Source organism: Fundulus heteroclitus, chromosome 16 (assembly GCF_011125445.2).
Source record: "Fundulus heteroclitus isolate FHET01 chromosome 16, MU-UCD_Fhet_4.1, whole genome shotgun sequence".
Classification (NCBI taxonomy): domain Eukaryota; kingdom Metazoa; phylum Chordata; class Actinopteri; order Cyprinodontiformes; family Fundulidae; genus Fundulus; species Fundulus heteroclitus.
The window spans coordinates 21520515-21544029 of NC_046376.1; the positions used below are offsets into that span (position 1 = coordinate 21520515).

The 23515-nt window shown below is 39.8% G+C and overlaps 1 protein-coding gene across 2 annotated transcripts in view; it reads right to left on the reverse strand.

The window, feature by feature from the left end:
- The window catches only part of si:ch73-374l24.1 (protein kinase C alpha type), a 165802-nt gene that overhangs the window by 115010 nt on the left and 27277 nt on the right, over positions 1-23515 (reverse strand). For both annotated transcript variants that reach the window (XM_012867890.3, XM_012867881.3), the window contains exon 3: positions 3595-3677. In XM_012867890.3, coding sequence (XP_012723344.2) covers positions 3595-3677 — 83 coding nt within the window. The remainder of the gene's footprint in view (positions 1-3594; positions 3678-23515) is intronic.

Below are 23515 nucleotides of genomic sequence, written 5' to 3' on the forward strand. Positions count from 1 at the left end.
TGCCTTGTGTGTTCTTTAATAAGAGCAGGGGTCAAGTGTTCAGACTAGAGTAGTTCACCCTGTTTTTATTAAAATTCACTGTACAACTGGACTATTTTTCCTGTGTGTTCTGGACAGCTACAGAAAAACATCTGAGATGCACGTGAGGACGGCCCATGGATTTCAGGATTATTTGCTGATAATAAAGGGATTTGAATTGGTTTGTGAAGTCCGGGGCGAACCCGAAATTCACAGATTGTAATCACAAAGACATTTTTTCATATTCAAATATGTCAGATGATCAGACACACTTCAAATAAATTTTTTAATTTATGGTTTATTTTTTTAGGGGTTAAAAGCTATCACAACATTTGGATTTTTCTCGTATTAGGCAAATGGAACTGGAGGAGTCCTATTTTTTTTTTTTCATAAAAGTGCTTCTAGAAATTACACAATTTATCATAAAGCTAATAAAACGCGCATATTCACAATTTATGAATGTACTTTTAAAGATTAAAGTAAATTAGTCCTGTTTTGATTGAAAAGGACTTTCACATTCAGCATATTTAAGACAATTTGTTCTTTGATAAGAAGCTGCACAAATCCGTGTGCCTTTCTGGATCAAATATAACTAGGATGGGTTTGTACAAGAACTTAGTCATTTTCATTTTAATAAATTTGGTTGCTTTGAGTAAGTCAAAAAAGTCAAAAGATTTCTCAGATTGTTTAATATGTTAAAGGAACTTGGCAGATTTACCCATTTATAAACAGAGTGTGCCGGACCTGAATAAGATGTGATTGCAAAGTTTTTTTTTTTTTTTTTTTTTTTATTATCATTATTCATTTCAAGCTTTGTGACCTTTGATTGACTAAAGTGTCAAATCCTGAGAAACCTTAAATGAGATCAAGCATTTTGTATCTTTAAAGAGCTGCTGGTAAATCCCATATCTTCATTTAGCATTCAAAGCGTTTCATCCCTCAGAGACCTCACTGACTCTGAGCCGAAGCAGTTTGAAAGATAATGGGCATAATAACAGGCATGCTAAGATTCACAATAGGAAGTCTAAACCGTGGATGTAGGTGTGTGAGCGCTAGAGAGAGGGAGATGAAAGAGAAAGGGTGAAACATTTAGGCAGGCCGAAAGACAGAGCTGAGCTGACGAAAGTCAAGAGTGGGCCCAGGAGTGATTTGGAAAATAAAGAATGAAGAGCAAGAGAGAATTAGAAGAAAAAATTGATAAACAAAAGGTTATTAAAATTGAATTCATTAATAATTTCCTTAGAGTTAACAGCTTTAGTCAATTGCTCTCAGTTCTGACCTTTGAAACTCTTGAGGTTTTGTTTTTCATACAGTAAGTCTGAAGTGTGAACCTCGCATAATTACTGCAGTTAATCTAGAGTTTAATACAATGTGCTTATTATGAATGCAGTTTTTGATTTGTCTTTGGAATGCACTATGATTGTAAACGTGCATCCTTTAATTGGCTTAGTGGTGCAAAATTCATTAGCATCACTTTCAGTCTGGTGAAGCTGAAGAGAGTTAAAGTAACACCAGAGTCTTAATTGGCTTTTTTTTTTCTGTTTGGCACCATGGCGCCGAGACGAACAAAACTCCTCTAATGAGAGTGTGTGTTAGCACACACAGCTTGAGTAAAGGGAAGCCTGTATTTCCATTGGTAACGCCACATTCATCCAGAAATAAGATGACCTTATGTTCTGAAGGATCTCCAAGGCCGAATGAACATCGCTGCAGTGTGGCGCATTTGGAAAACCTGGCTCCAGTTTACATCCAAAGGTTGAGCCTCTGCAGATTTCCTGATAATCCTATTGCAGTGTTATCAGTGCTGGCATAACATCTGCACTAGGATGTTTCCTTAAAATCTGCAGAATATTTATAACTTACTTGCACACTATTATCTCAGATTATCTAAATGTGCACAAACGAAGCCTCAAATCATCATTGTTCAATAAGCACCTCTTTACCTCATTATCTGTTATCTGTGACTCTCCTGAATGCTAAAAAAAACATGTTAAACTTGTTCATTTCCTGTTTGTTTGTCAGTTTTTGCCTTCATTATGTATAATGTGAACCGCAGAAGAGAAACTTTTCCGCGGTGACAAATAATTTTGACTTTGCCACTGAGGATGCATCGCAGGGTATTTTCTACACGAAATGCGTTGCACCACTGAGCATGCCCTTTCGTGGGATAGTTTTAACTTGATGCAGTTCTCTGAGCACATATCTAAAGCAGAACATATAAATAAGGCAAACGTTTATACTGATTATTCAAAGACATGAATAAAAATTCCCCTAAAACCACATTTCCCACTCTAATTGCACGTTGTCTTGAACCATTTGCATTCATCTTCCTGCCATGGTTTAACTGCGGTGGAAGAAGACAAAATTAAAAAAAAAATTGCAACCATTGCCAGTTACAAGATTGTGACAGTCCTATGCAACAGGTGGCGAGCAGAAAAAAAATAATACATGGACATCATTATGCATCCATTCCTGATTGCTTTAGCTTCTTTGTTTCAGTAACAACCACAAACTTCAATGATTTGGTTGGGATTGTGTTTGAAAGACTTGCACAAGGTAGTCTGCCACTGTGGATAAGAAGGAAAAGTAAGGGAGATTTATTTATAAAGCACCTTTCACAGAAGTGCTCTACAACATAAACCAAACTCGAATTACACCTATTATAAGACAAATACAAATCTACACAGTGAAATTATGACATAAAAGCCTAATAGACCAAAAGAAAAGCTTTGAACTGTTATTCAAGTCCGGGGAGAAGTCCGGCTGCTATGTTCCGAATGGCTTGCAGATATGAAATGGATGATTTGTCCAGAGCAGAGCATTAAAGCGCAATGACACAAATTAATGTCTTATGGGCCTAACAATATTTCTTTGCCCATTATTTTTTGCAAAGCAGTTCCAGCTCAGCCGGATTAAACGGAAAGTTTCAATTTTTCAAGTCTAACCACAGACCTGCAGTTGAACTTAGGTAGGACTTTGATTGAAAGGTTTGTCCTTCTCTGCTAGAACAAAGGACTCACACTTCTGCTGCCTGTTACTGCGATGTGTGAGCTTCCTCGTTCCTCGTTTTACAAGCTTGAATAAAATTCCAGAAAGTTTGGATTGAAATCATTGTGTTCATTTTCAGGCAAAAAGCCTGATTTGGATGATGAACTCATGACTAGTAGTCGCTGCAGCTCCTCCATGGGTATCCTGGACGCTTCTCTGATTAAGTTTCTGAAGACCTGCCTGTCAGTTTAGGTGGACAGCCATGGTTTATTAAGTCTGCAGTTGTGTTTTTTGGTGGCACTGGATTTTATACAGAGTTACAGAGAAAACGGGTCTGGATACAAATGTAGGCACTAGGCAATATTTTTTTTATATTTTCACTTTTAAAAGGAATGCCTTTCCAGTTTATAAATATGTGCTACTTTGTGCTGCTCTACCACAGAAAATATCCAATAACATGTAAAGTAAATCAAGCACCAGAAAGCAATGTGTTCAAAAGTCTGACGTACGTCTCATATCAAATCATTGTTTAAGTATTTGGACATTGATCGAAACAGCCGAACATATAAACCTGAACTATAAACTTACATCTGTGTCAGGACCCTTATCGGCCCCTGGACAGGAGAAGCCGACGAACTCATGGCACCGTTTGTGGACCACGAAACAGCAAACTGAGAAAGAGAAGCAGGGGAGAAAAACAGAGATTTTAGTTATAAGAAATCATGAAACAAGATTGTGTTTCTGTCCTCTTACTCTTTTACAATAATAAAGTGAATTCACCCTCAATGTCTCTAGATCTTAAACTGGAGGGGGGGGGGCATATCTAAATACAGGCAAACAAAGTCTTTTAACCTTATTCTGTTTTCTGCAAACTGTTGAGCAAACAGTTTAGTCAGGAGAGACAAAGATTTAGAGAATTGCAGTACGCTGGTGATTGTGCAAGTAAATCATCATCAATCAACCTTAAACTGAGATAAATTGGACACAGCGAGGCGAACGCATAGAGACAAACAAATGCATGCGTACACCCACACGGACTCCCACACGTACAAAAATATGGCACATAATTGTTTGTGTTCTACAGCTATTGGCTTACTCGAATCTGTTTGGGGTTGATGGAAATCGTATAATTGTCCTCCGCTGAACCGGGATCTGTCCGACCAAAGTTTCATTCAGCGCGACATGACTGACGTGGCCCCTGATTCGTCTCAAAGTCAGCAATGGTGACATTTACATTGGGACCTCGCTGCAGATCCAGATGGAAGAGCAGAAACCCATGGACATCTGTGACAGCTTGCACACAAGCTGACTGTATTTTTCTCCATCATTATCTGAAATTTGCTATTCTTTTCTTCTCCTTTTTTTTGCCCCCCCCCCCCCCCCCCACACGATCTGTCTGCTGCGCTCTTTGTCAAGCTGCCTGCCTGTTCATGTGTGCTTTTGTGATGTCTCACCACAGAATACGTGTGGTTTTTGTGTCTCCCAGTGCCAGCTTAGTTGCTGCTGCCAGACAATCTGACGGGTGCAGATGAAACAACAGAAAGTGGTTTACGCACGAGTCCAAGAAACAGTAGGGGATTTCACAGTCTGTGGAAGACAATGGATGGACGGATGGATATATGCCTGAAAGGATGGATGGATGGATGCATAAAAGGGCTGCACAATATATGTCGTTGTATATGTTTGAATATCGATGTATGCAGTATCAATATTGCAAAAACAGCTTGGACTGCGATAAATATTAGCAAATGCCGTTCATTCATCCTTTCCAAAATCCATGTTGATAAGACAGAAATGAAGAATTTCGTAGGTTTGTTGTAAAAATTACTGACTATCCAGCCATGCTAGCAGTGCATCTCCTCATGTTAAGTGGTGCTTTACAACTTTGCATCTATGTGCTGTGGCACAGGCAGCAACAGAGAGGCTTGCCAGGTTTGTGGTTGGCTTTAGTTCATTTTTTTTAAAACCCTGAAGCAGGAGTTCTTGACTTCTAGTGGTAAACATGAACTAAAGCTCCTCCCTTGAAGCAGGATTTCAAACTGAGGGAGTCAGAGAAATGCCTTTAGTCCTAACAATACAATTCGGCATGGCTGCTTTGCCAACAACAACAAAAAATAATAACATCCACAATCAAGATTTGAATTCAATTACTTTCAATACAAAACCATTAAATTGATTTTGACCAGTTAAAAAGCAAAAAGGAACAATTTAACATCCAAGTGTGAGATCATTGTAACATACCAACTGATTTTATTAAATATTTTATCGAAGCTTGATGTTGTTATGTGACGAAATGTGATTAATACCTTTGCAAGACAATGCAGATTTAAAGGGGTATACAGTTATCTAAGTGAATGTATGTTACTCTCTTTTAAAGCTTAACTTTATGATTTAAAAAGCACTTCTTTGAAATGTGTTTTTCATGACAGAGCATTTTAATTACTTTCAACCTTGAAACTTTTTAATCTGTAATTGGAAAAGGTTGCTAGCAGCTGTTTAATGCAGATCTCAGGCCATTCATTGCCTTTTCCTTCAACCTCATTTCACATTTGGCTCAGTTCTTTTGTCATTAAAATTCAGAAAGAAAATTCCACCGTAGAAAAAAAAACATATAGCACATAGAAACTCAGTAACACAATTTTACCCATCTGGATGTGCGACTATCAGTTTGTGCAGTATACGTACAGTAATACGTCAATCATAGGTGCTATGACATCTGGATTACACCGTATTTCAACCTCAATTCATCGCCTTTGCTAACACCCAGAGCCTTACAGCCCACTCAGCCATCCTTGCTTCCGTTTGGTGTTGATCTCAGACTTGTTCAAGTGGACTGACTTGACACTGATCTCAGTTCAGAGGTATAGGAGGGTCAGTAATATATAGTATACTGGAGAGAATAAAGCTGGCTTTGCACAGTGTGTGTTTGCATCAGTGTGCAAGTTTAACTGTGTGTTTTAGTAACTCTTATCCAAGACAGAGACAGTATCTCTCTGTGGCTATAATCCCTGGTGTCAGACTTTGGGCTACAAGCATGCCCAATGAATCGGACATAAATCTAAAAGTAGTCTTTAGACACGAGAGCGAATATGCAATGTGCAATGACTGAAATGTGAAGGCTCCCTGGAAAATTATTTATGGTCTCATTCAGAGAATAAAACACACACACAGCAAAAATGTTTTTATTACTGCTGTTGTGCTCTAAGTAGTGAATACATATGATTATTGAAAACATTTTATAATTAGGGTTCAGCTCATACTTCATAACAATTATATTTCTTTTTACGTCCAGAGTCGAGAAACATTTGGATGGCTGAACTCTGCCATCAACACATACTGTAACACACAGCCACCCAAGAAGAAAGTAGGGGTAGCCAAATCTCCAGCTCAAGTGTGAGCTAATAAGGTAAGGACTATTTGATGATTTACCCCATGGTGAGAAGGAAGTCAGGAAAACTGTTATTTAAAAGAAGTAGCTTAGAAACATATTTTCACCCTACCCAGGGAATTAAAATAACTCAATTCAGAGTCCAGTCTGCTTGAAATTCACTACAGACGTAAATTACCTCTTGTGACAAAAACTGTGATTCAAAAGCTGAAATCCTGGAAGCATTCATAGAGAACTTATTTCTGCTCCCATTCTGACCAGCATTTTTACTCTGATTTACACTGGCAATTGTCAAGAAAACATAGCGGCAGTGGTAAAAAGCAGCTGAAGTTCTCACTTTTACACAAGTAGGAAGTTGTTGCTTTTCTTCCTGAGTCTAAAACAACAGTAACATAAATATCAAAAACGCTATTACCAAGACACCAGCTGTCAAAAAAACAATTCACAAAACTTTACGTTTTTCATGGTTTCTGTAGCGATCAGAGGCAGAGGACCCAGAATTCAGCCAGACAAGCCTTTAGACAGTTTATTAAAAGCAGGCAGTGGTTCAAAACCCGGGGTGACAGGAGCAGGCAGAAGACTGAAGGGAGAATCAGAGCCCGTAAACCAAATAACCAGTCCAGGGTAAAGTCAGGCGATCAGATGTGCAGGAATGTCCAGAGCAAAGTCAGAGCATCTATAAAGGTCCGTAACTGGCAGGCATTCAGATCCGACAAGGTCTAGGCAAACAGGAGACAAGACAAGGATCGAATAATGAGCCGGCAGGCAGACAGAAACGCTAGATATGACTCATGGGAAGGATTGTAATGATCTGGCAAAGAACAGAGGAGTGAGGCAGGTATAAATAGGGGACTGAGCAGGTGAACGAAGTTGAATCTAATTACAGGAAAACAAGTGGAACTAATCAAAGGAAGGGTAGTGACTGACAGAGAACCGAACTGATAGATTGGTGACTGGTGACTGACAGGTGAACAGATGTGACAAGCACTTTACACTTTAAATACTGAGGTACAATCTATCATTTCTGAGACATAGAGAGAGAAAAAAGTGGTTAAAGTTTTAATTTATTCATTTAAACTGTGGGCATCAGGAAATCACAAATAAAAGGTAAAAACCAAGCTACACCCACATGCTTTCTTACCTTACCTCTTAGCTCATTAGTCTCTTAAATCCAAGATTGTTGCATAATCTTGAGTCAAAAAGCATTTCATCATAAAGACTTATTTCATATAAGTCCAAACTCTTACGCAAGAAAATCAGTATGCTCTCTCTGTCTTTTATCTGTGTTGCCAATGTGCCACATCAATTTGATGATTTCCAGTTAGAAAAGGTCTTCTGAAGGAAACAATCAGTTTCCTGTTCAAAGCCATCAACAGTTGCATTCTGCTATAGACAGCCACATCACTGTGCCTATGTCCTTGTACCGAAAAACTTAAAAAACTTCATTCAAACAGCGAAAGACGAAAACCAATTAAAAAGCATTCAGACAATCCTTCCGAACCAGAAGTTGCTTCTTTTAAAGTTGTATTTTTCTCTAATTTTTCCAGTATCTGACACCGAGCCGTGACTGCAGCCTTTGCCGCAGAGCATTGGAGATTAAATGACACAGAAACACATTCAAGGATATTATGACTAATTACAGTTCCTTGTTTTGCCTCCTTAATTGCACAACCACGCAGATAAGAGGCTTTTGACATTATAAAGATGCTAACATCACATAAATACGTTGCTTTGTGATGTACCGTGAAAAGCTTATTATAACATGTTTAAATTGGAGAACCTTTCACACATACTCTTACATACATTGTTATGCTACTTTCCTAAAAAAAAGTACAATTACTCATCTATCAAAAGTATTATGTTGCATTGGGATGTTCAGCGAAACGGTTGATGTGGATCCCCCAGACTGCAGCCAAACATGCAGAAAGGATGGCTTTGATCTGAGAAAAATGGAGCAAAGGAAGTAAAACCTTGGACACATTTTTCTGGAGAGACGGTTGCAGAGTTAGTCTCAAGATAAATGCTTCAAAAAGTGTATAAAACTACTTTGTCTGCTCAAAAATACACTCTCTCCTTGTTTGAAGTGATTTGTTGGGGAGAAGTTGGGCGATAGGTTTTTACCCCCACTGTTTGTGTGCTCTTTTGGATGTCCATTCAAACACAAAGAAAAGCACCCCACACTTACAACACACACACACACACACACACACACACACAAGCAGGCAGGTGATTGTGTAAAATGTTCGACCCCCCGCCGGCCTCCCTTTTGGTCTTTTTGATGGAGGTTTTCGGTCATTTAAAGCTAAGAAAAATGGCAGGGGAGAAGAGGAGCAGAGGAGGGGCGTGGTGAGAGAAGTGCATTGTCCTCTCTTGGTTATTTTTAGGCTCGATTCTGGCCAGGGCTGGAACAGAGTGTACTGAACCCTGGCGTTGTGGAGAAGTGAGGGAAGACATTTCCTCTCCACACCTTGCCAGTGGACACTATAAATACACAGGCAGCATACGCTGTGCAAACAAGAAAACACGTCTGATGCCGGCATGCATGGGAGAGAGGGATGGATGATTAATGAAAACCCATTTCTGCCAGAAGCCTGTATCCGTTCGGAAAGAGACTAATGGAAAAAGTGTAAAGTAACCATGGAAAGAACAATACAATAGGCTTATGCAGGTGCAGGCTCCTGTCTGGGTTAAGTTTGCATCACATTTTAATGGCATTCGAACCTCCTAAAGAAATCCATTTCTGGTATACTATCTTTTCCACAAGCCTTCTTCTCTAACATATCTGATTTAATCTGAACTTTGACAGCTGTTGCCTTTCACAGATAAGCCTTGTTTCACTTCTTTATCTCCATACTGGGATTGAATGCATAAAGGACTATTTCTTTGGGGTAATAAACAACATGCATGCTTTCTATCGTTTATTAAAATGTGTATGATGCTGAAGTTTTTAACTGTTTCCTCCTTCTACCGCAGCACATGACAGATCAAAGCTTCCTAAGTAACATTTCACACAATATGTCAAGATGGATAGATAGTTTTTCATGTGTAATAAACATTTTTCCTCCCTTGCAGATTTTAAATGTCTTTTTCTGTCACATTTAAATGTTTGTGGTCATCAAACAAGGCAAAGACAACCTGTAAAATGTAACCACCAGTTTTCAAATCCTGATTTCCTCTATTAAAGGAAATGCTATCCAAAACAACCTGGCCTGATGTGAAAATATTACTACTCCCTCTGTAAATCATAAATTAACTTGTGGTTCATCTCATTTTATAGTTCTTTCCCACTAGCTGCGTCCAATCCTTCAAAATTAATAAATCCCTTAAATAGGACATGGTTGAGGACTTGAAGTAGGCCAAAATATCTCAGAAAAGCAGCACACTAAGCCGCTAAGCTATTGTCAAACCACAGTGACAGGCAGGATCTACAAATGGGGAAAAGAGAAGAGTGGAGATCCTTCCTAGGGATGGCCAGCTGACTACAATTACTCCAAGAGCAAACCAACAACCTCTCCAGGAGGTCACAACAGAACCCAGAACATAACTAAAGCACTGCAGACCTCACTTGCCTTAGTAAAGTTCAATCTTCAAAACCAAACAATAAGAAATAGACTGGGCAAAAATAGCCTCCACTGGACAGCTCTGCCAACCTAAAACAACACAAAGGCCTGCTTCACATTTTCAAAATATTTCCTCAAAACTTTGGGAACATAATATTATGTAGACTGATGAGACAGAAGTTGCATTTTTTCATTATGGGCCCTATGATAGCGAGCGCCATGCAATGACTTATCTAAAGTCGCGATGAAAGGGGTTTCTTTTTCCACTTCCACGTCCCCCACCACTGAATCCTTTTCATCAGGTGTCCCATAGTAACTGGGGTCTGTGTCTTTATTTATATTTTTGATAAAAATGTTACTGTACAAAGCTTCCTCCAACAGTATCAAACAATAATAATGTGTCTATTATGCTTAACATGACAGTAATTGTGAGTTTTGGGCACATTTTGGGAAAAGCTGTATTGGAATCAATAGGTATTCAATTAATTTATATGAATAAAGATTTTTTCCTCCTTTTTTTGGATTCCTTTTTTTCCTTTACTTCCTTAGAACAAGTGTTCTAAGGAAGTAAATTTTTTATTCAGCAGTTACGATGTACTTGCATGTACCAAGCCTATTAAGAAATATGCATTGATTTGTGATGTTCTTGTTTTACAGGGTAAAATTCAGAAACTGAATCTGTGAGTGATGCTTTGATTAAAGTGGATCCCACTCCACTGTTTACAACACTCAGCACATTAAGCAGCCCCTTAAGTAGAGTAGTCATCACAGAGCAGCAGATAATGATGGAAAGTCAAGTAGTGTTTTCACATCAAGTTCTTTTATGGCCATGGGCCCTTTCCTCCCATTTTAGCCAAACACTGGACAGATCAGTTAAAAAAACACACTGAGTAAAGAAAACATTAAACATTACAAGTCTATCAGTTTGAGTCCAAAATTAGCAAGACTCTAGACATTTTTTTAGATATCATAAAATCTGTATTCTCTAATCTGTAATATTAACATATTTTCCCAATTAATATAGTCTAGGGAGGACCTAAGCGCACCCAGTTATATATTATATTTATTTTCCAATTTGTAATCCAGGCGTGTTCACCAGCAGCTTTGCACTTCATCATTAATTTGCAATGTGGACACGAAGCATAGTTGATCTTCTCTTGTATCTGACTGCAGCAGGCAGGTTTCAATATGAGGGAAGTTCATAGCAATCAGGGTGAAGTAAGTTCTAGGTTGAGTGGACATTCATGCTATGTGGCTTCAGCAACGTTGGCCTCCTGTTGAAGCCGATACAGGAGCGCGAATATCCAATATGCAACCCAAAACCAACTTCACTGTGGTCTTACAGCAGCCCCTTTCCGGCTGCCTCAAGACACTAACAGCAGAATTGGTTGCTTTCCCTAGAATTCACCAATTATACATACAAAGTTGGTAGATTTGTTTGTAGTTGCTTCTATGAAGAAGAAAAAAAGTTGCTAGAGGGTTTGAAAAGTGCAACAGTGCTCTCTATGAAGGCACAAGATGGAAGGAGCTGTATTATTTTTAACACAGAGCTGCTTTTATACCCCCCAGGGGCAGTGCTACCAATGTCACTCTCTCCAAATTACCTCACATCAACCGAGAGAAATGTTAATTCAAAATTCAACGCAAGACCACCGTTTAACCCTAGGAGGGCGCCACACTGACAATTTTAGACACAAAAGCAAGAATTCAACAAATATGAACAAATTTTTCAATATAATGACCAGGATATATAGACAGTGCTATAAGACAACCATGTTAACCGTTTATTGGCAAAAAAAAAAAGTTGATTTGGGGGTGAGTTACCCTTTAAATAGTTCTAAACTGTAAAAGTTATTTGCCTCTGAAAAACACTCAAGAAAGTTTGTACAAGTGGACACACAAATTTAACCCAAACCCAAGAGCTTCATCTGAGACACGGCTAACAGTGAGTTTGCTTTATGCTAAAGTTTATATACGGAAAATCAGAACAAACACGAACAAGAAGACCTTGATGTTAGGGCTGCCAGGAAAACATCTCTCTAAAAAAAAAAAAACTCAATTTGGGGATGCAAAGATGCATCTGAAGGCTTCTGCAAAAATGCCCTTTGACAGATGAGACCAAAGTAGAGATGTTTGGTATAAAACACCATGTTATGTTGTTGAAAACCAAACTGCAAATCAGCACAAACATCTCATACAAACTGTCAAACACAGTGGCAGAGTGGTGATGATTTGGCCTTGTACTAAAGCCATATAGGACCAGGGCACCTTATGCTAGGTCTATACCGTGTCTTCCCTGCAACCCCCCCCCCCCCCCCCCCCCCGTGTGCAGGCCCTGCAACCTGTCTCGTGCACTTTCGAGTTTTTGTAACTTGGTACGGACCGCGCGAGAATGGGGGAATTGAAAGGAGCCTATGCTGAGTAAGTAGCCTGTACTAGCATCAAATGGCACAGAAGGTTTAAACAGCACAACTTGGTCAAATGCCATGTTGTTACTGTTTATTCTGTTACTGAAAACAGCGTAAAGATACTACTGGCATACTTTCAGGGGTGTGTTTTTTGGTTTGTGGGTACAAACAAGAATTTTGACTTCTGTTTTCATCACTTGTTTGCGTAAATCAAGTCTAAAACAACAACCCACAGTATGTACATTTATCACATGGGCGTAGGTTTGTATAGGGACCATAGGGACATGTCCCTACCAATAATTCGATGTGAATAACATGTTTATAATTTACAATACAGCGTTGTTACAGCAGCCGCTTATTTTCCTCTCGCAGCTCCGCTGCTTGGCGGCGGCTGCTGCTGCAGCTCCGTCTGCCAGCCTGCGTGTCCAGTCGGTCTTTCCTGTCGCTTTAACTTAGCAGCGCACGTAACTGTGCTGTGTGCTGTTTAACTCCACTCTCATTGGTTGTTTTGCCTTAAGTCCCGCCTTCTGTCTCCCTGGTTGGCTGTTTTCTAGTGCGTGCATGTGCGTGCATGCTTGCAGCGCGAAATTTAAATTTAATTCACACTAGAATACTGCGTGAATTAAACGAATATTAGACTACGAAACTAGTCCCAATTAAAAATATATATATTATCCACGCTATAACAGGCGATAGAAGAAGCAGGAGAGAGTAGTTTTCATTTGTGGAACTTAAGAAATGTAAGTAACCAACGTTAGCATCTTAAAATAATATTTAATTCTGAAGTATAATACATTTTATCAACAAAAATATTCAGTGTCAGGCAGGAGTTCTGAAGACTGCTGGAAAAATCGACAAGCAAAGAATGTAAGCTTTCAAAAAATCCCTTTAACGCGGTTCAGATATAAATAGCAGGTGTTATTCGTTTTATTGAGTGTATAACAACACGAGATGGTGCCTAAACATTGCTATTTTTTGTTTAGAAAACATAATTAGGGTTCCACATAATAATAGTGCTATTTAATTGACTATTTCTACTTTTAGAAATAGGATAAAGTACAAACAGAGGAACACATTGGTTTGATTTTACATAGATTTCCACACAGTCCATAAGTAAATTAGTACAAACATTAGTGTCCAGTAAAAATGTTTGAATCTGGCTGTTTATTTTGGATATTATTACATTACGGATAAGATAGTGTTATATTTTCTTTTAATAATTGTTAAAAGCGATTTTATATTTGAATAAACTTAGGCTCATGCTTAGTGTTGTGATTGTAGATGATGCCACCAAAAATGAAAAGAGACATAAGGAGCTCAGCTTAACACTCAGACAGTAAGTATCATAGGATGATATAAAAGGTTGTGTTACATTTAATCCTTTAATACTAAAAACACACTTGTATAATAGTAACATTATATGATTATAGGAAACACAGATATCCAGTAATAAAGATGCAGGGCAGCTTGGAGGTGAAGCAGCTGGCCCTTCAGTGCTTTAGGTGATGTCTAATAGATTTTAATTACAAATTAAGGAGCAGCTTTTTATTTATATACAATATATATAGTGCTTATAAAATGTGTATTAATGTAGAAAGAAATGCTGCTTTTCTCTTTAAACGAAATGTCTCCTGATGCTCACGTCAAGTATAAAAAAATAGGGGCATGCATATTGCGTAGGACCAATGACATCAAACCAATGAAACTTGAGACCAGTAGTGTCCCTACCAAAGTTGAAATCAAACCTACGCCCATGATTTATCAGCTTGTGTTTGGTAAAGCAAAGTGTTTTTTCAAACTTTTCATTAAAAAACATCTTTATTTACACACTTTTCACACAGGCTATATTTTCCGTCTTCACGTCTTTCTGCATGTATTGGGTGAACATAATGTCTTCTGCTACGTTTCTAACAACTTGTTTATTTTTGTTTAGCTGCCATAAGCACAGCAACTATTCTCCATGAATGTTTACGATACTGTGCCCAGCCATATTGGGTGTGTAATGTCCACTCTTTTTTCTCTTGTTTACTGCATTTTCACTGGTTATGTTGAGTACTGCCCCCTTGTGTTTTTGGAGAATACTGCACCTACATCCACGTCATGGATAACCACCTACAGCGCTTCTACGGGCTAGCTCGCCGGCCCAACAACACACGCATATAACTCGGCCTTTCCAATCACCGGCTCCAGCCTGAGCTCTCCTGTATTTGAAAGTCAAACATGAGACCTCAGCTGAGGCTTGGCTGAAATGAAGTCATGAACGCAGCGTAGCACTGCTGTAAAGAAGAATGGGCCAAACTTTTTCCAAAAGATGAGAGACTGACAACTTCCAAGTTTTGGCTTCCACTAGAAGAAAATTGCATTTTGACAAGCTATTCTTCTTTTTATGACAACTTTGTAAGACAACACCTTCCACTATTAGAAATGTTTTACACTTTTGCTTTAACAATAGCTTCATTTTGGGTTTGCCAAGGCAGGTAATTAAATCAATTCACAATGAATTTATCATTTGTAGCCGTCGCTTACACCACAATCAGAAACAAAACACACAAATGAATCTGAAAACAAATGCAGTTCACCTTCAAATCCTTCCTCTATTCATTGTGAATAAGCTGTGGCAGCTCAAAAGCAAACCAAACTGCCTTGACGTAGCACAATATCCAGTGAGTGCCTGTCCTCTTCCCACCACCTCTGGGAGATGAAGTTCATGCGTGGTATATTGACAAGAAAGAGGGAGGAAAAGGAGTTGCAGTTACAACAAAGGGGCTGGAAATTTTGATTTCACTGCATACATTCAAAATTGTATGTTGTAGGCACATAAAGAATAGAAATGAGGCTGTAAGGATTCAAAGAATTGAAACAATGAATATGCAACCTTGAAAGCAACAATGCGGCTGTTGGCAAAGATGAAAGACGCAAACTGAAAGGGGAAAAAAAAGCGAGATAAGTGATTAAAAGCAGAACTGTAAAGCAGAAACACAAAGAAGTGAGATTTAAGCTCAGCATAATAAGCAAAATGTCACAACAATCACTATTGTTCAGCACAGAGCAGCAAAACAAGCCCTCAAACCGGTGCGCCCACCTGGTTTATGTTCAGTTTACATGGCAGAACCTATATCTCGATAGGGATGAATATGTGAGATGAGTTTAAATAGAGTCCAAGGTGAGTTTGGCCTTGTGATGTTTGATCTCTGTGCCAGGTGGACCCAACTCGTCCCTATTCACACAGCTCTGCAGGATGACAGGTGATGGCAGATATCCCTTTGGCTCGGAGCCTTCTCAGATCTCTGTTTGATGATACACGACTGAATGGCTCGGTACAGCAAACACAGGCAGCGGCGACGGAGTCCCCAGGGGGAAAGATCATCTCTGTTTCACATATTTTTTGTCACATTTCTCCATTTTACCCCTGACACTTCACAGTTTGCAGACATGCAAAATGTGCAATGTGCCCCTTAACGCTCGTAAGCAACGATTATCTTCTCCCAAATTGTTCCCTCGTGGTTTGAGACAGCGCAGAACATGTGTGATTGAGGCTTATATTTTAACCATGGATTAATCCGCTTTCACTGTAAATGTTTTTCTTCTTGAAAGTATTTTTGGATAAAGACAACCCCGCAGCCTCTTGAATTTGTGGAAAGTTTCACAACGTACGTATACTGAACCAGCATAAATAAATTTGGCCTAAGGTTTGGCTCAAATATGGGATAAAGCATACGGTTTAGTGTGATCTGTCCTGAAATCACCTTGCGAATGTATTCCCAGCCCTTGAACCTTTAGATGTATTTAATTGGGATTTATCTGATCGATCAACACAACTTTTCTGCAAATAAAACTCTGTGGTGTGCATTTGCAGTTAGCTTCTTTTACTTTAACACTTCTAAATAAAATCCAGTGCACGCAGTTGCCTTGAGCAGGTAATTCATTTGTATGGAAAAGAAGGTGCTCTTGTCAGATGAAACCTAATTCGAACTTTTGACCTACTTGCAATCTCCACTGAGGAGAAATCCTGCTAGAAGCTGTAAAAGACTTAAAGGTATAGCAGCTCTTTATTCGGCCTCAAGTTCCGGGGTAATCGTCTTATCTACTGGTGGTCCAGCATGCCGATCTTTGTGATGTGCTTACCTCATGCCAATGTGTGTGCTCGTTTGTAGTTTCCTCTTACTGTGCATGCACACTACGAGGGTTTATGTATCCAGTGAGCTTTGGTTTGAGCCATTCATTGTTGCTCCACTGCTCTCACCGTACACTTCCAAAATAGCTGAGAGTCGCAGGAAGCAAACTGTCTTACAAGTTTATGAGAAGAAGAGCAAGGTCTCAGGGAAAAGAAATAAGACCAGAGTGGATTTGGGAGATTCTTCCAAATTATCCCTCTTAGGAGTGAAAGAGCAGGTAAGATAGTCCTGCGCATGCGCAGTGATTCAAAAAGTGACTTGGGCGTTTCTTACCAACATTTCTGGAAAGATCGTCCACTATGCCTTTAAGACTGGAACCAAGGCTCATCTTCCAACAGTTCAACAGTCCTAAACATACAGCTACTCGTGTTAAAATGGCCCAGTAAAAGTCAAGACCGAAAGGCAACGGAGAATGGCAGCCTCGCCTCTGTCAGCCTGCCCCAGGGCAGCAGTGGCTACTAACACAGCTCACCACCGCCAGGGTGTGAATGGGTGTGCATGGGTGAATGACTGACCGCAGTGTAAAGGTCTTTTGGGTCATCGGAGTAGTTAAAGCGTATGGTAGCCATTTTACCATAACAATCGAGTTTAAACGCACATGATCATCCTCCTATATATCAGGCAAACGTTCTCAGTATACTGAAGTAATTGGGGCGCCATGTGACAAATGCGCCCTTTTTCAGTTGTAACGCAACATAAAATCCCACTGTGTCCTGCGCTCCCGACGCAAGCAATACTAATCCTGTTGGGGATAACTACTTTGTCATATGTAAGCATTTCTCTATAATGAACGCCCCACGTTCCCCAATCAGAACAGACTCCACTGATGTCTTCACGGCCAGGAGACGCTCAGCGCTTCCGACTCAGTGGGAGCTTTTCGTGCAGCCATCCTCAGAAACTGGTCCCGTTTACAAAATGCAGAAATATTTACCAAGGCAGGTAAAAAGATGTCATGACTCGAAGCGAGTTTACCTGTGTGTGAACCCAGGTGACTCTGAGCTGAAAGTAACTCCCTGGCAACATTTTAAACTTCAGAGTTGAGCGCACTTATTTGCTATTTCTGTGACAAATTCCTGCATTTCCCACAGCAAGCACCCACTGCACACCTGTCTGTGGTCCAGAAAGGATGCAGGAGCTTGCGAGTCGTAAGTGCTCGTAAAATTGGGCTCTGCACGTACCCGTCCACAGACTCACGTCCGCCTTATTATATGGGAGCCTGGAGACAGAAATAGCTCAGGATGCGATCTGGCACTATTTAGAAAGGCTAATAACTGTAATAAAATTAACCGTAATTACGCACAGATGTATAATAATTTACTACATGATCTTCTTGGGGGTACGGGCAATTTTGGTGCTTGGGTGGGGCAACCCCCTTGTTGAATGGTAAGGGAAACACTGCATTGTCATTAGAATCTGCATGGCTTTAGACATATACATATCGATCATGTAAAATCCTTATTGCTCACTTTTGAATTTCTGCTGCACAATACCATCTAAATAGCCTGCCGTCTAGACCAATGCGCAACATTTGAATTACTATCAGGTGTAATGAAAAGACAGAGAAGTTTGAACTCGCAGAGAGGCATGCCCCCTGTAGCATCAATGATATTTGTAATAGGAAATGGCCACAGGTGGGACTGGATCAATTATTCCAAAAATACAGGTGGGAGTCTTTGGCTGCCAGACATCTCTGAGCCAAACAGGGGAAATAGTGATACTCCTTCATGAATTAACTATGACTCCCAGCACACATGCACGAACACATCAGGTCTGTTTATACACACACATGAACACATATGCGAACCCACCTTGCGATGCATTTGGTGCTCGCACGCTGGCATATGCACATAAATACACGCAGATGCCAAAGCCCGTTCTTTTTTTCACAGGCAGACCTACGAAATCGCGCACAGAAATACACTCGGTACAACTGTAGCCCGCCTGCTTTATGTCTGTCAGATGATGCCCAGACCAGCCAGCCATTGAACACACCAACTTTGTCTGGGTCTCTCATCTTCTCAGTTACACACACAGAGACAGACGTTCAGTGGAAAACACACACACACACACACAGCCAGTGATGAATCACCTGCAATCGTCTGCCTCAGGTCCCCCTCTGTCCGTGTATCAAGTGTCAGAGTCGTAGTAATGTAATGAGTCTGTCTAACTGTAGTCCGTGCAGAAGTTTAGGGTTGACAGTGCTGCCCACTGACAGGACCAATCTAGACTTTACAACACACTGACTGTGAGTGGGAGATGTGAGCATGTTGCACACGCCTGTGCACGCACACACACACACACACACACACTCTCACACTGTCCACTGCCAGAGGTCAGGGATTTCTTTACGATGACTTCCTTTTTGCACAGCCTACACACAGACAGGGCGATCAGGCAAGAGGCAAAGGTCAAGGCTACACCCAATTCGGCTGCCTGGGGCAGAGCTGAGACTGCACATCGGCCTCAGAACATCTGCTCCTGCAGCCATGCACGTCCTAGACTCGTTTGCCTGCATAAAAATATAACAAGGCAAAAATGTTCTTCCTGTGTTAGTCGTTTATTTCATTGGAATTTTTTTTTAATTCAAATTAAAAAAGAAACTACGACAAGATATAAAAAAAATCAGCAGCATTATTTTTTGTTGTTGTAGGGAAACAAAACGCTGCGAGTGATGTACAATAGAAACAACTGGACATTGGTCCAGCAGCGTGGCGGACGTAAGGTTCACTGAGGCTCTAGATGCTGTGGGGCTGAAACGCCAGCAGAGGCAGTGAGCTAAATATGGTGGCAAAGCTGGACGGTGTGATTATACTCACATGCATGAGCTTGTTTTTCTCTGATCTTTTATAGTTTACAACAAATGTCGAGTTTGATTTTCAAATTTGGAACCAGGCTGGAAATGATACACCGGTCTTTTAACGGTGGGGCTAATGGTGTGCTAATTAGGTTAAGGTAAACTGATAAAAACAATAATGTTTTTGACATTCAGCGATGTAAAAAGAGAGACAGAATGAAGTGAAATCACACAGAAATCACACAGAACACATCGATTCATGTTGCTTTCTTGGCAATGCTATTGTAACAAAAAGCTATAAATCTCGAACTGAAGGGATTTGAAGTAATCTGCAATTGTATGTTACAACCACAACCTTCAGTGTATCTTACTGCTATATTATGTGGCAAACATGCAAAAGTGTGGCAACTTTTTTTTTTTTACATGTCCTCTCTGCCATGTGTAGCATTAAGAATTGCTTTCTTAGTTCCAAATAGAGCCAAACAGATTTACTTTCACAAGTGGAGCATTACAGCTTTCACTATAGTGCTCCACTTCATATGTATGGAAAGTTTTTTGGGATTATTTCAAATTCAATGGACACAGAAACGGAAAGGTAAAAGAGAAAGAAAGGTAGAGAGAAAGGTAACGCAAAACGCTAAAAGGGAGCTGACAAAAATAGAGACAACAAGAAACATCCTTGGAGTCTGCTTCTACACCTGCAGAGAAATATAAAGAAAAACAACAAAACAAACTGAAAAAGTATTACAGGTACAAACACCCAATGCTTATGATAGGATCACTGAAAAATACACAGTATCCTTTAAGTCAATATATATTTAGTGGCAGCCAAAGCTTCTCTGCTTGGTAGCTTTGCGGTAGTGCCGTATTCTTTACATTTTTGGGATGAGAGAGTAAAGAGCCTCCAGTGAGATGTTCAAAGCATGGGATATTGTTTTAGACCCTAACTCAGCTTTAAAACTCTCTTCAACTTTCTCCATGACCTCTCTGCTGTGTTCCTTGGTCGTCATGATGCTGGTTCTTCTCTAAAACACATCTAAGGCACAGGTGGACTCAGTTTCTAATAATAATTTAGTGATCTCTGACGATTGGTTGCACCAGATGCTCTGAAATTGGTTTATTTCAGAGCATCAGAAGAAAAGAGAGCTAAATACAAATGCTGGTTATATATTCAAGTGATACTAATGTGAGAAAATGTAGAGAATCTTAAGGACAATCAACTAAATATTTTGCACAGTACTGCACATATGAGGTTCTGCTTCAGACATGAAAGAAAATTATGTGAAGCATTTGTTCCAGGCCAAAGTAAGGTAAAAAGTATATTTAAAAACTTGTGTTTTTAAATGGCTTATCTATTTAATATTAATGGCAGAGCTAACAGTGCCTCGGGGCGACAGACAGCCGAACACTCACCTCATGACTCCTCGACGTAATTTGGACTAGAGTTTCTATTTTTAATCATATCAAGTCCTTGCTCTATATTCCTTTCAGTTCAATCTGAACCTCAACACGAGTATTACAGCTAATCATTTTTTTTCCCCCTGTAGAAAGCATGAAAGACTCCCTGCGGTTCAGGGACTGTCATATTGCCGTCAGTGACAAATGCATGACGACATGGCAACCGACTGAAAATAGATTCGGCAGGTAGCAAAATGGCAGAAGAGTTTAGCTTTAACACCACCTCTGAGCGCAACTCCACAGAGCTTTGGTTAAGAAGCATTAATCACGGTGAAGTTAAATATGCATACATTATTTCTCTCCCCACTGTGATGGGAGAGTCATAGACAATTAGGCTCAGGATCGCTGGGCTTCTGTGACTATCAAACAGCGGGACGGAGAAAGCTTTGAATACCGAATCATTCGACTCCGTCTCAGCTGACGTATGCAGATAGATGCAGAAGATACATTTAAGCTTAGGAGCAAGCTTCAAGACTCAAGGCATTCTTTATTTAAGTGAAATTAGGATGAAAGCCAAAAAAAAAAGGCAGAGTGGAAGGAAGACGGAAGGTAACGTGAACGCTAGTGGAGCGCAGGATAGTTAGGGGCTTCTTTTTTTTTTTTTGGTCTGGTTGTACCGAGCTGATCTTGAGTCAGCTGGGGTCAGTTTATTAACAGCAAGGAAGACAAGAGCAGAGTAGACAGCTCTTACTGTGAGGTCTGCAGTGGTGAGTCTGCTGCAACTCACGCACGCACGTAAGCATGGATTTCTACATTGAAAGTGCATCAACACACAGATACCAAGCGCAGAGCTGTGCAGATGTTTGATGAAGCTCACAGATGGACACTCACACACGCACAAACAAGTGTGAAAAAAAGTATTTGTCTCTTTACAGATTTCCTCTAGTTTTTTTTTTTTTTTTAAACACAGGTTTCAGTTCAAAGGAATTTCTATATCCGACAAGTAAATACAAAATACAGTTTTCATCTGATGATATCATTTATGAATGGATAAAAGCTTTGTAAACCAACCTGGCCCTGAAAGCCTAATAACCGGTTGTGTCACCTGTGGCAGAAACAACTGTCATCATGTGTCAACCTGATGGCATCAAACTGGAGGTTTAAGCCTTTTAGATCAAACTGGAGGTAATTTCACAGAATTTCAGTGATATCTGAATATTTATTTAATAATTGAATATATATATATATATATATATATATATATATATATATATATATATATATATATATATATATATATATATATATATATATATATATATATATATATATATATATATATATATAAATTAATTGAATATATATTTAAGTCGGATATATTTTTAGGTCCGGTCAGCATGGTTTGGTAGCTTGTTTGAACTTTTAAAACAGCTTTCTGTATCATTGTTTGATATGGAAAATAACAAATCTGTGTGGGGCAAATACTTTTCCAAGAGGCTGTATTTGCACAACATATCAGCCTATGTCCTGGATAAGCTGCTCAGAAGCGAATTTCAATCACACAAAAGCTGTAGAAGCCCAGAGAAACACACTCATACGGTATTGAGGTCAAGAGGTTTGAGTCAGAAATCTTGTCAGCTGAAGCAGTCTGTAAACTGTAGTGTTGCTTCAGCCCTCTTATTGCTGATTAATGGTACTCGGCTCAGGGTAGTGGGGGGGGGGGGGCATGGCTCTTGTCATTACTTGGCATCTCAGCGTTTGTCTAATTGGCCCAGTTAATCCACGCGCCTGCATCCATATCCGTGTAGAGCGATTAGTCAGCCTTACGAATGCATGGCTCACATAGGATTTGGAGCTGAATAAGGGAAAGGAAACCGAAAAGCAGCAGCGGTGGAGGAAAGACATCCTGTGCTTTTTGCAGGATGCTTTCAATTAGCACAGACCTGCTACCTCCACCTAATTGCCCAAATTTCTGATGTATCAACTATTACTACTACTACTATTGGTGTATTGTGTTAACTATTACATTTAGTTACAACAACATTGACCTATGTGGACTAGGTATCCCAACTGCTGGGGTAACCGATTCATTGTGCTATATTAAGACATCTGAACGGGGTTTTACAGTCTTTGTTTGGGTGCATCTCCAACAAAGATATATGTATTATTCTACACAGTATGTGTGAATGGAAAAAAAGACGACAAAACTTAAGCAAGCGGCACAACCTTTACCTCTTTTTCATCCAATTCTGCTGAGTACTTTACCACTCTCTGTCCCTGAATACCTCATGACCTTTACTGTGCAGATAGGAGTGGATGTCAAAAGGCTGGCAAAGCACGAAGTTGCCATTTAAACTAGAATAAAACCACAGTATGTTCTGTTGGATGAGGTTAATATCCTCATTGAGTGACTTACTAGTCAGCCCCTTAAAGATCAGGGGCCTCATTTATAAAACATTGAATATGATCTATACTAAAGGTGTGCATGCGCCCCAAAGCTTAAAATGGCATAAAGCAAAAAATAAAAGAAACAACAACAAAACAAACAAACTGATTTTGAATTATTGAAATCTCTGTTGTGACATTTTGACAGTGGTGCAAGAGCTAGGGAGTCTGTCCTGTACCCCTGCTTCAGTCGTCTCAGGCGTTGTGTCCTTTGTCAAGACAGTTCACCCACTCTGCCCGCTGGAGGTGGTCAGAGGGCCCGGTGGAGTATGGAAGCCCTGATCCCAGGGCAGCTGTGGCTACAATGTAGCTTTCTACTATCAGCAAATTAATGGATGAAT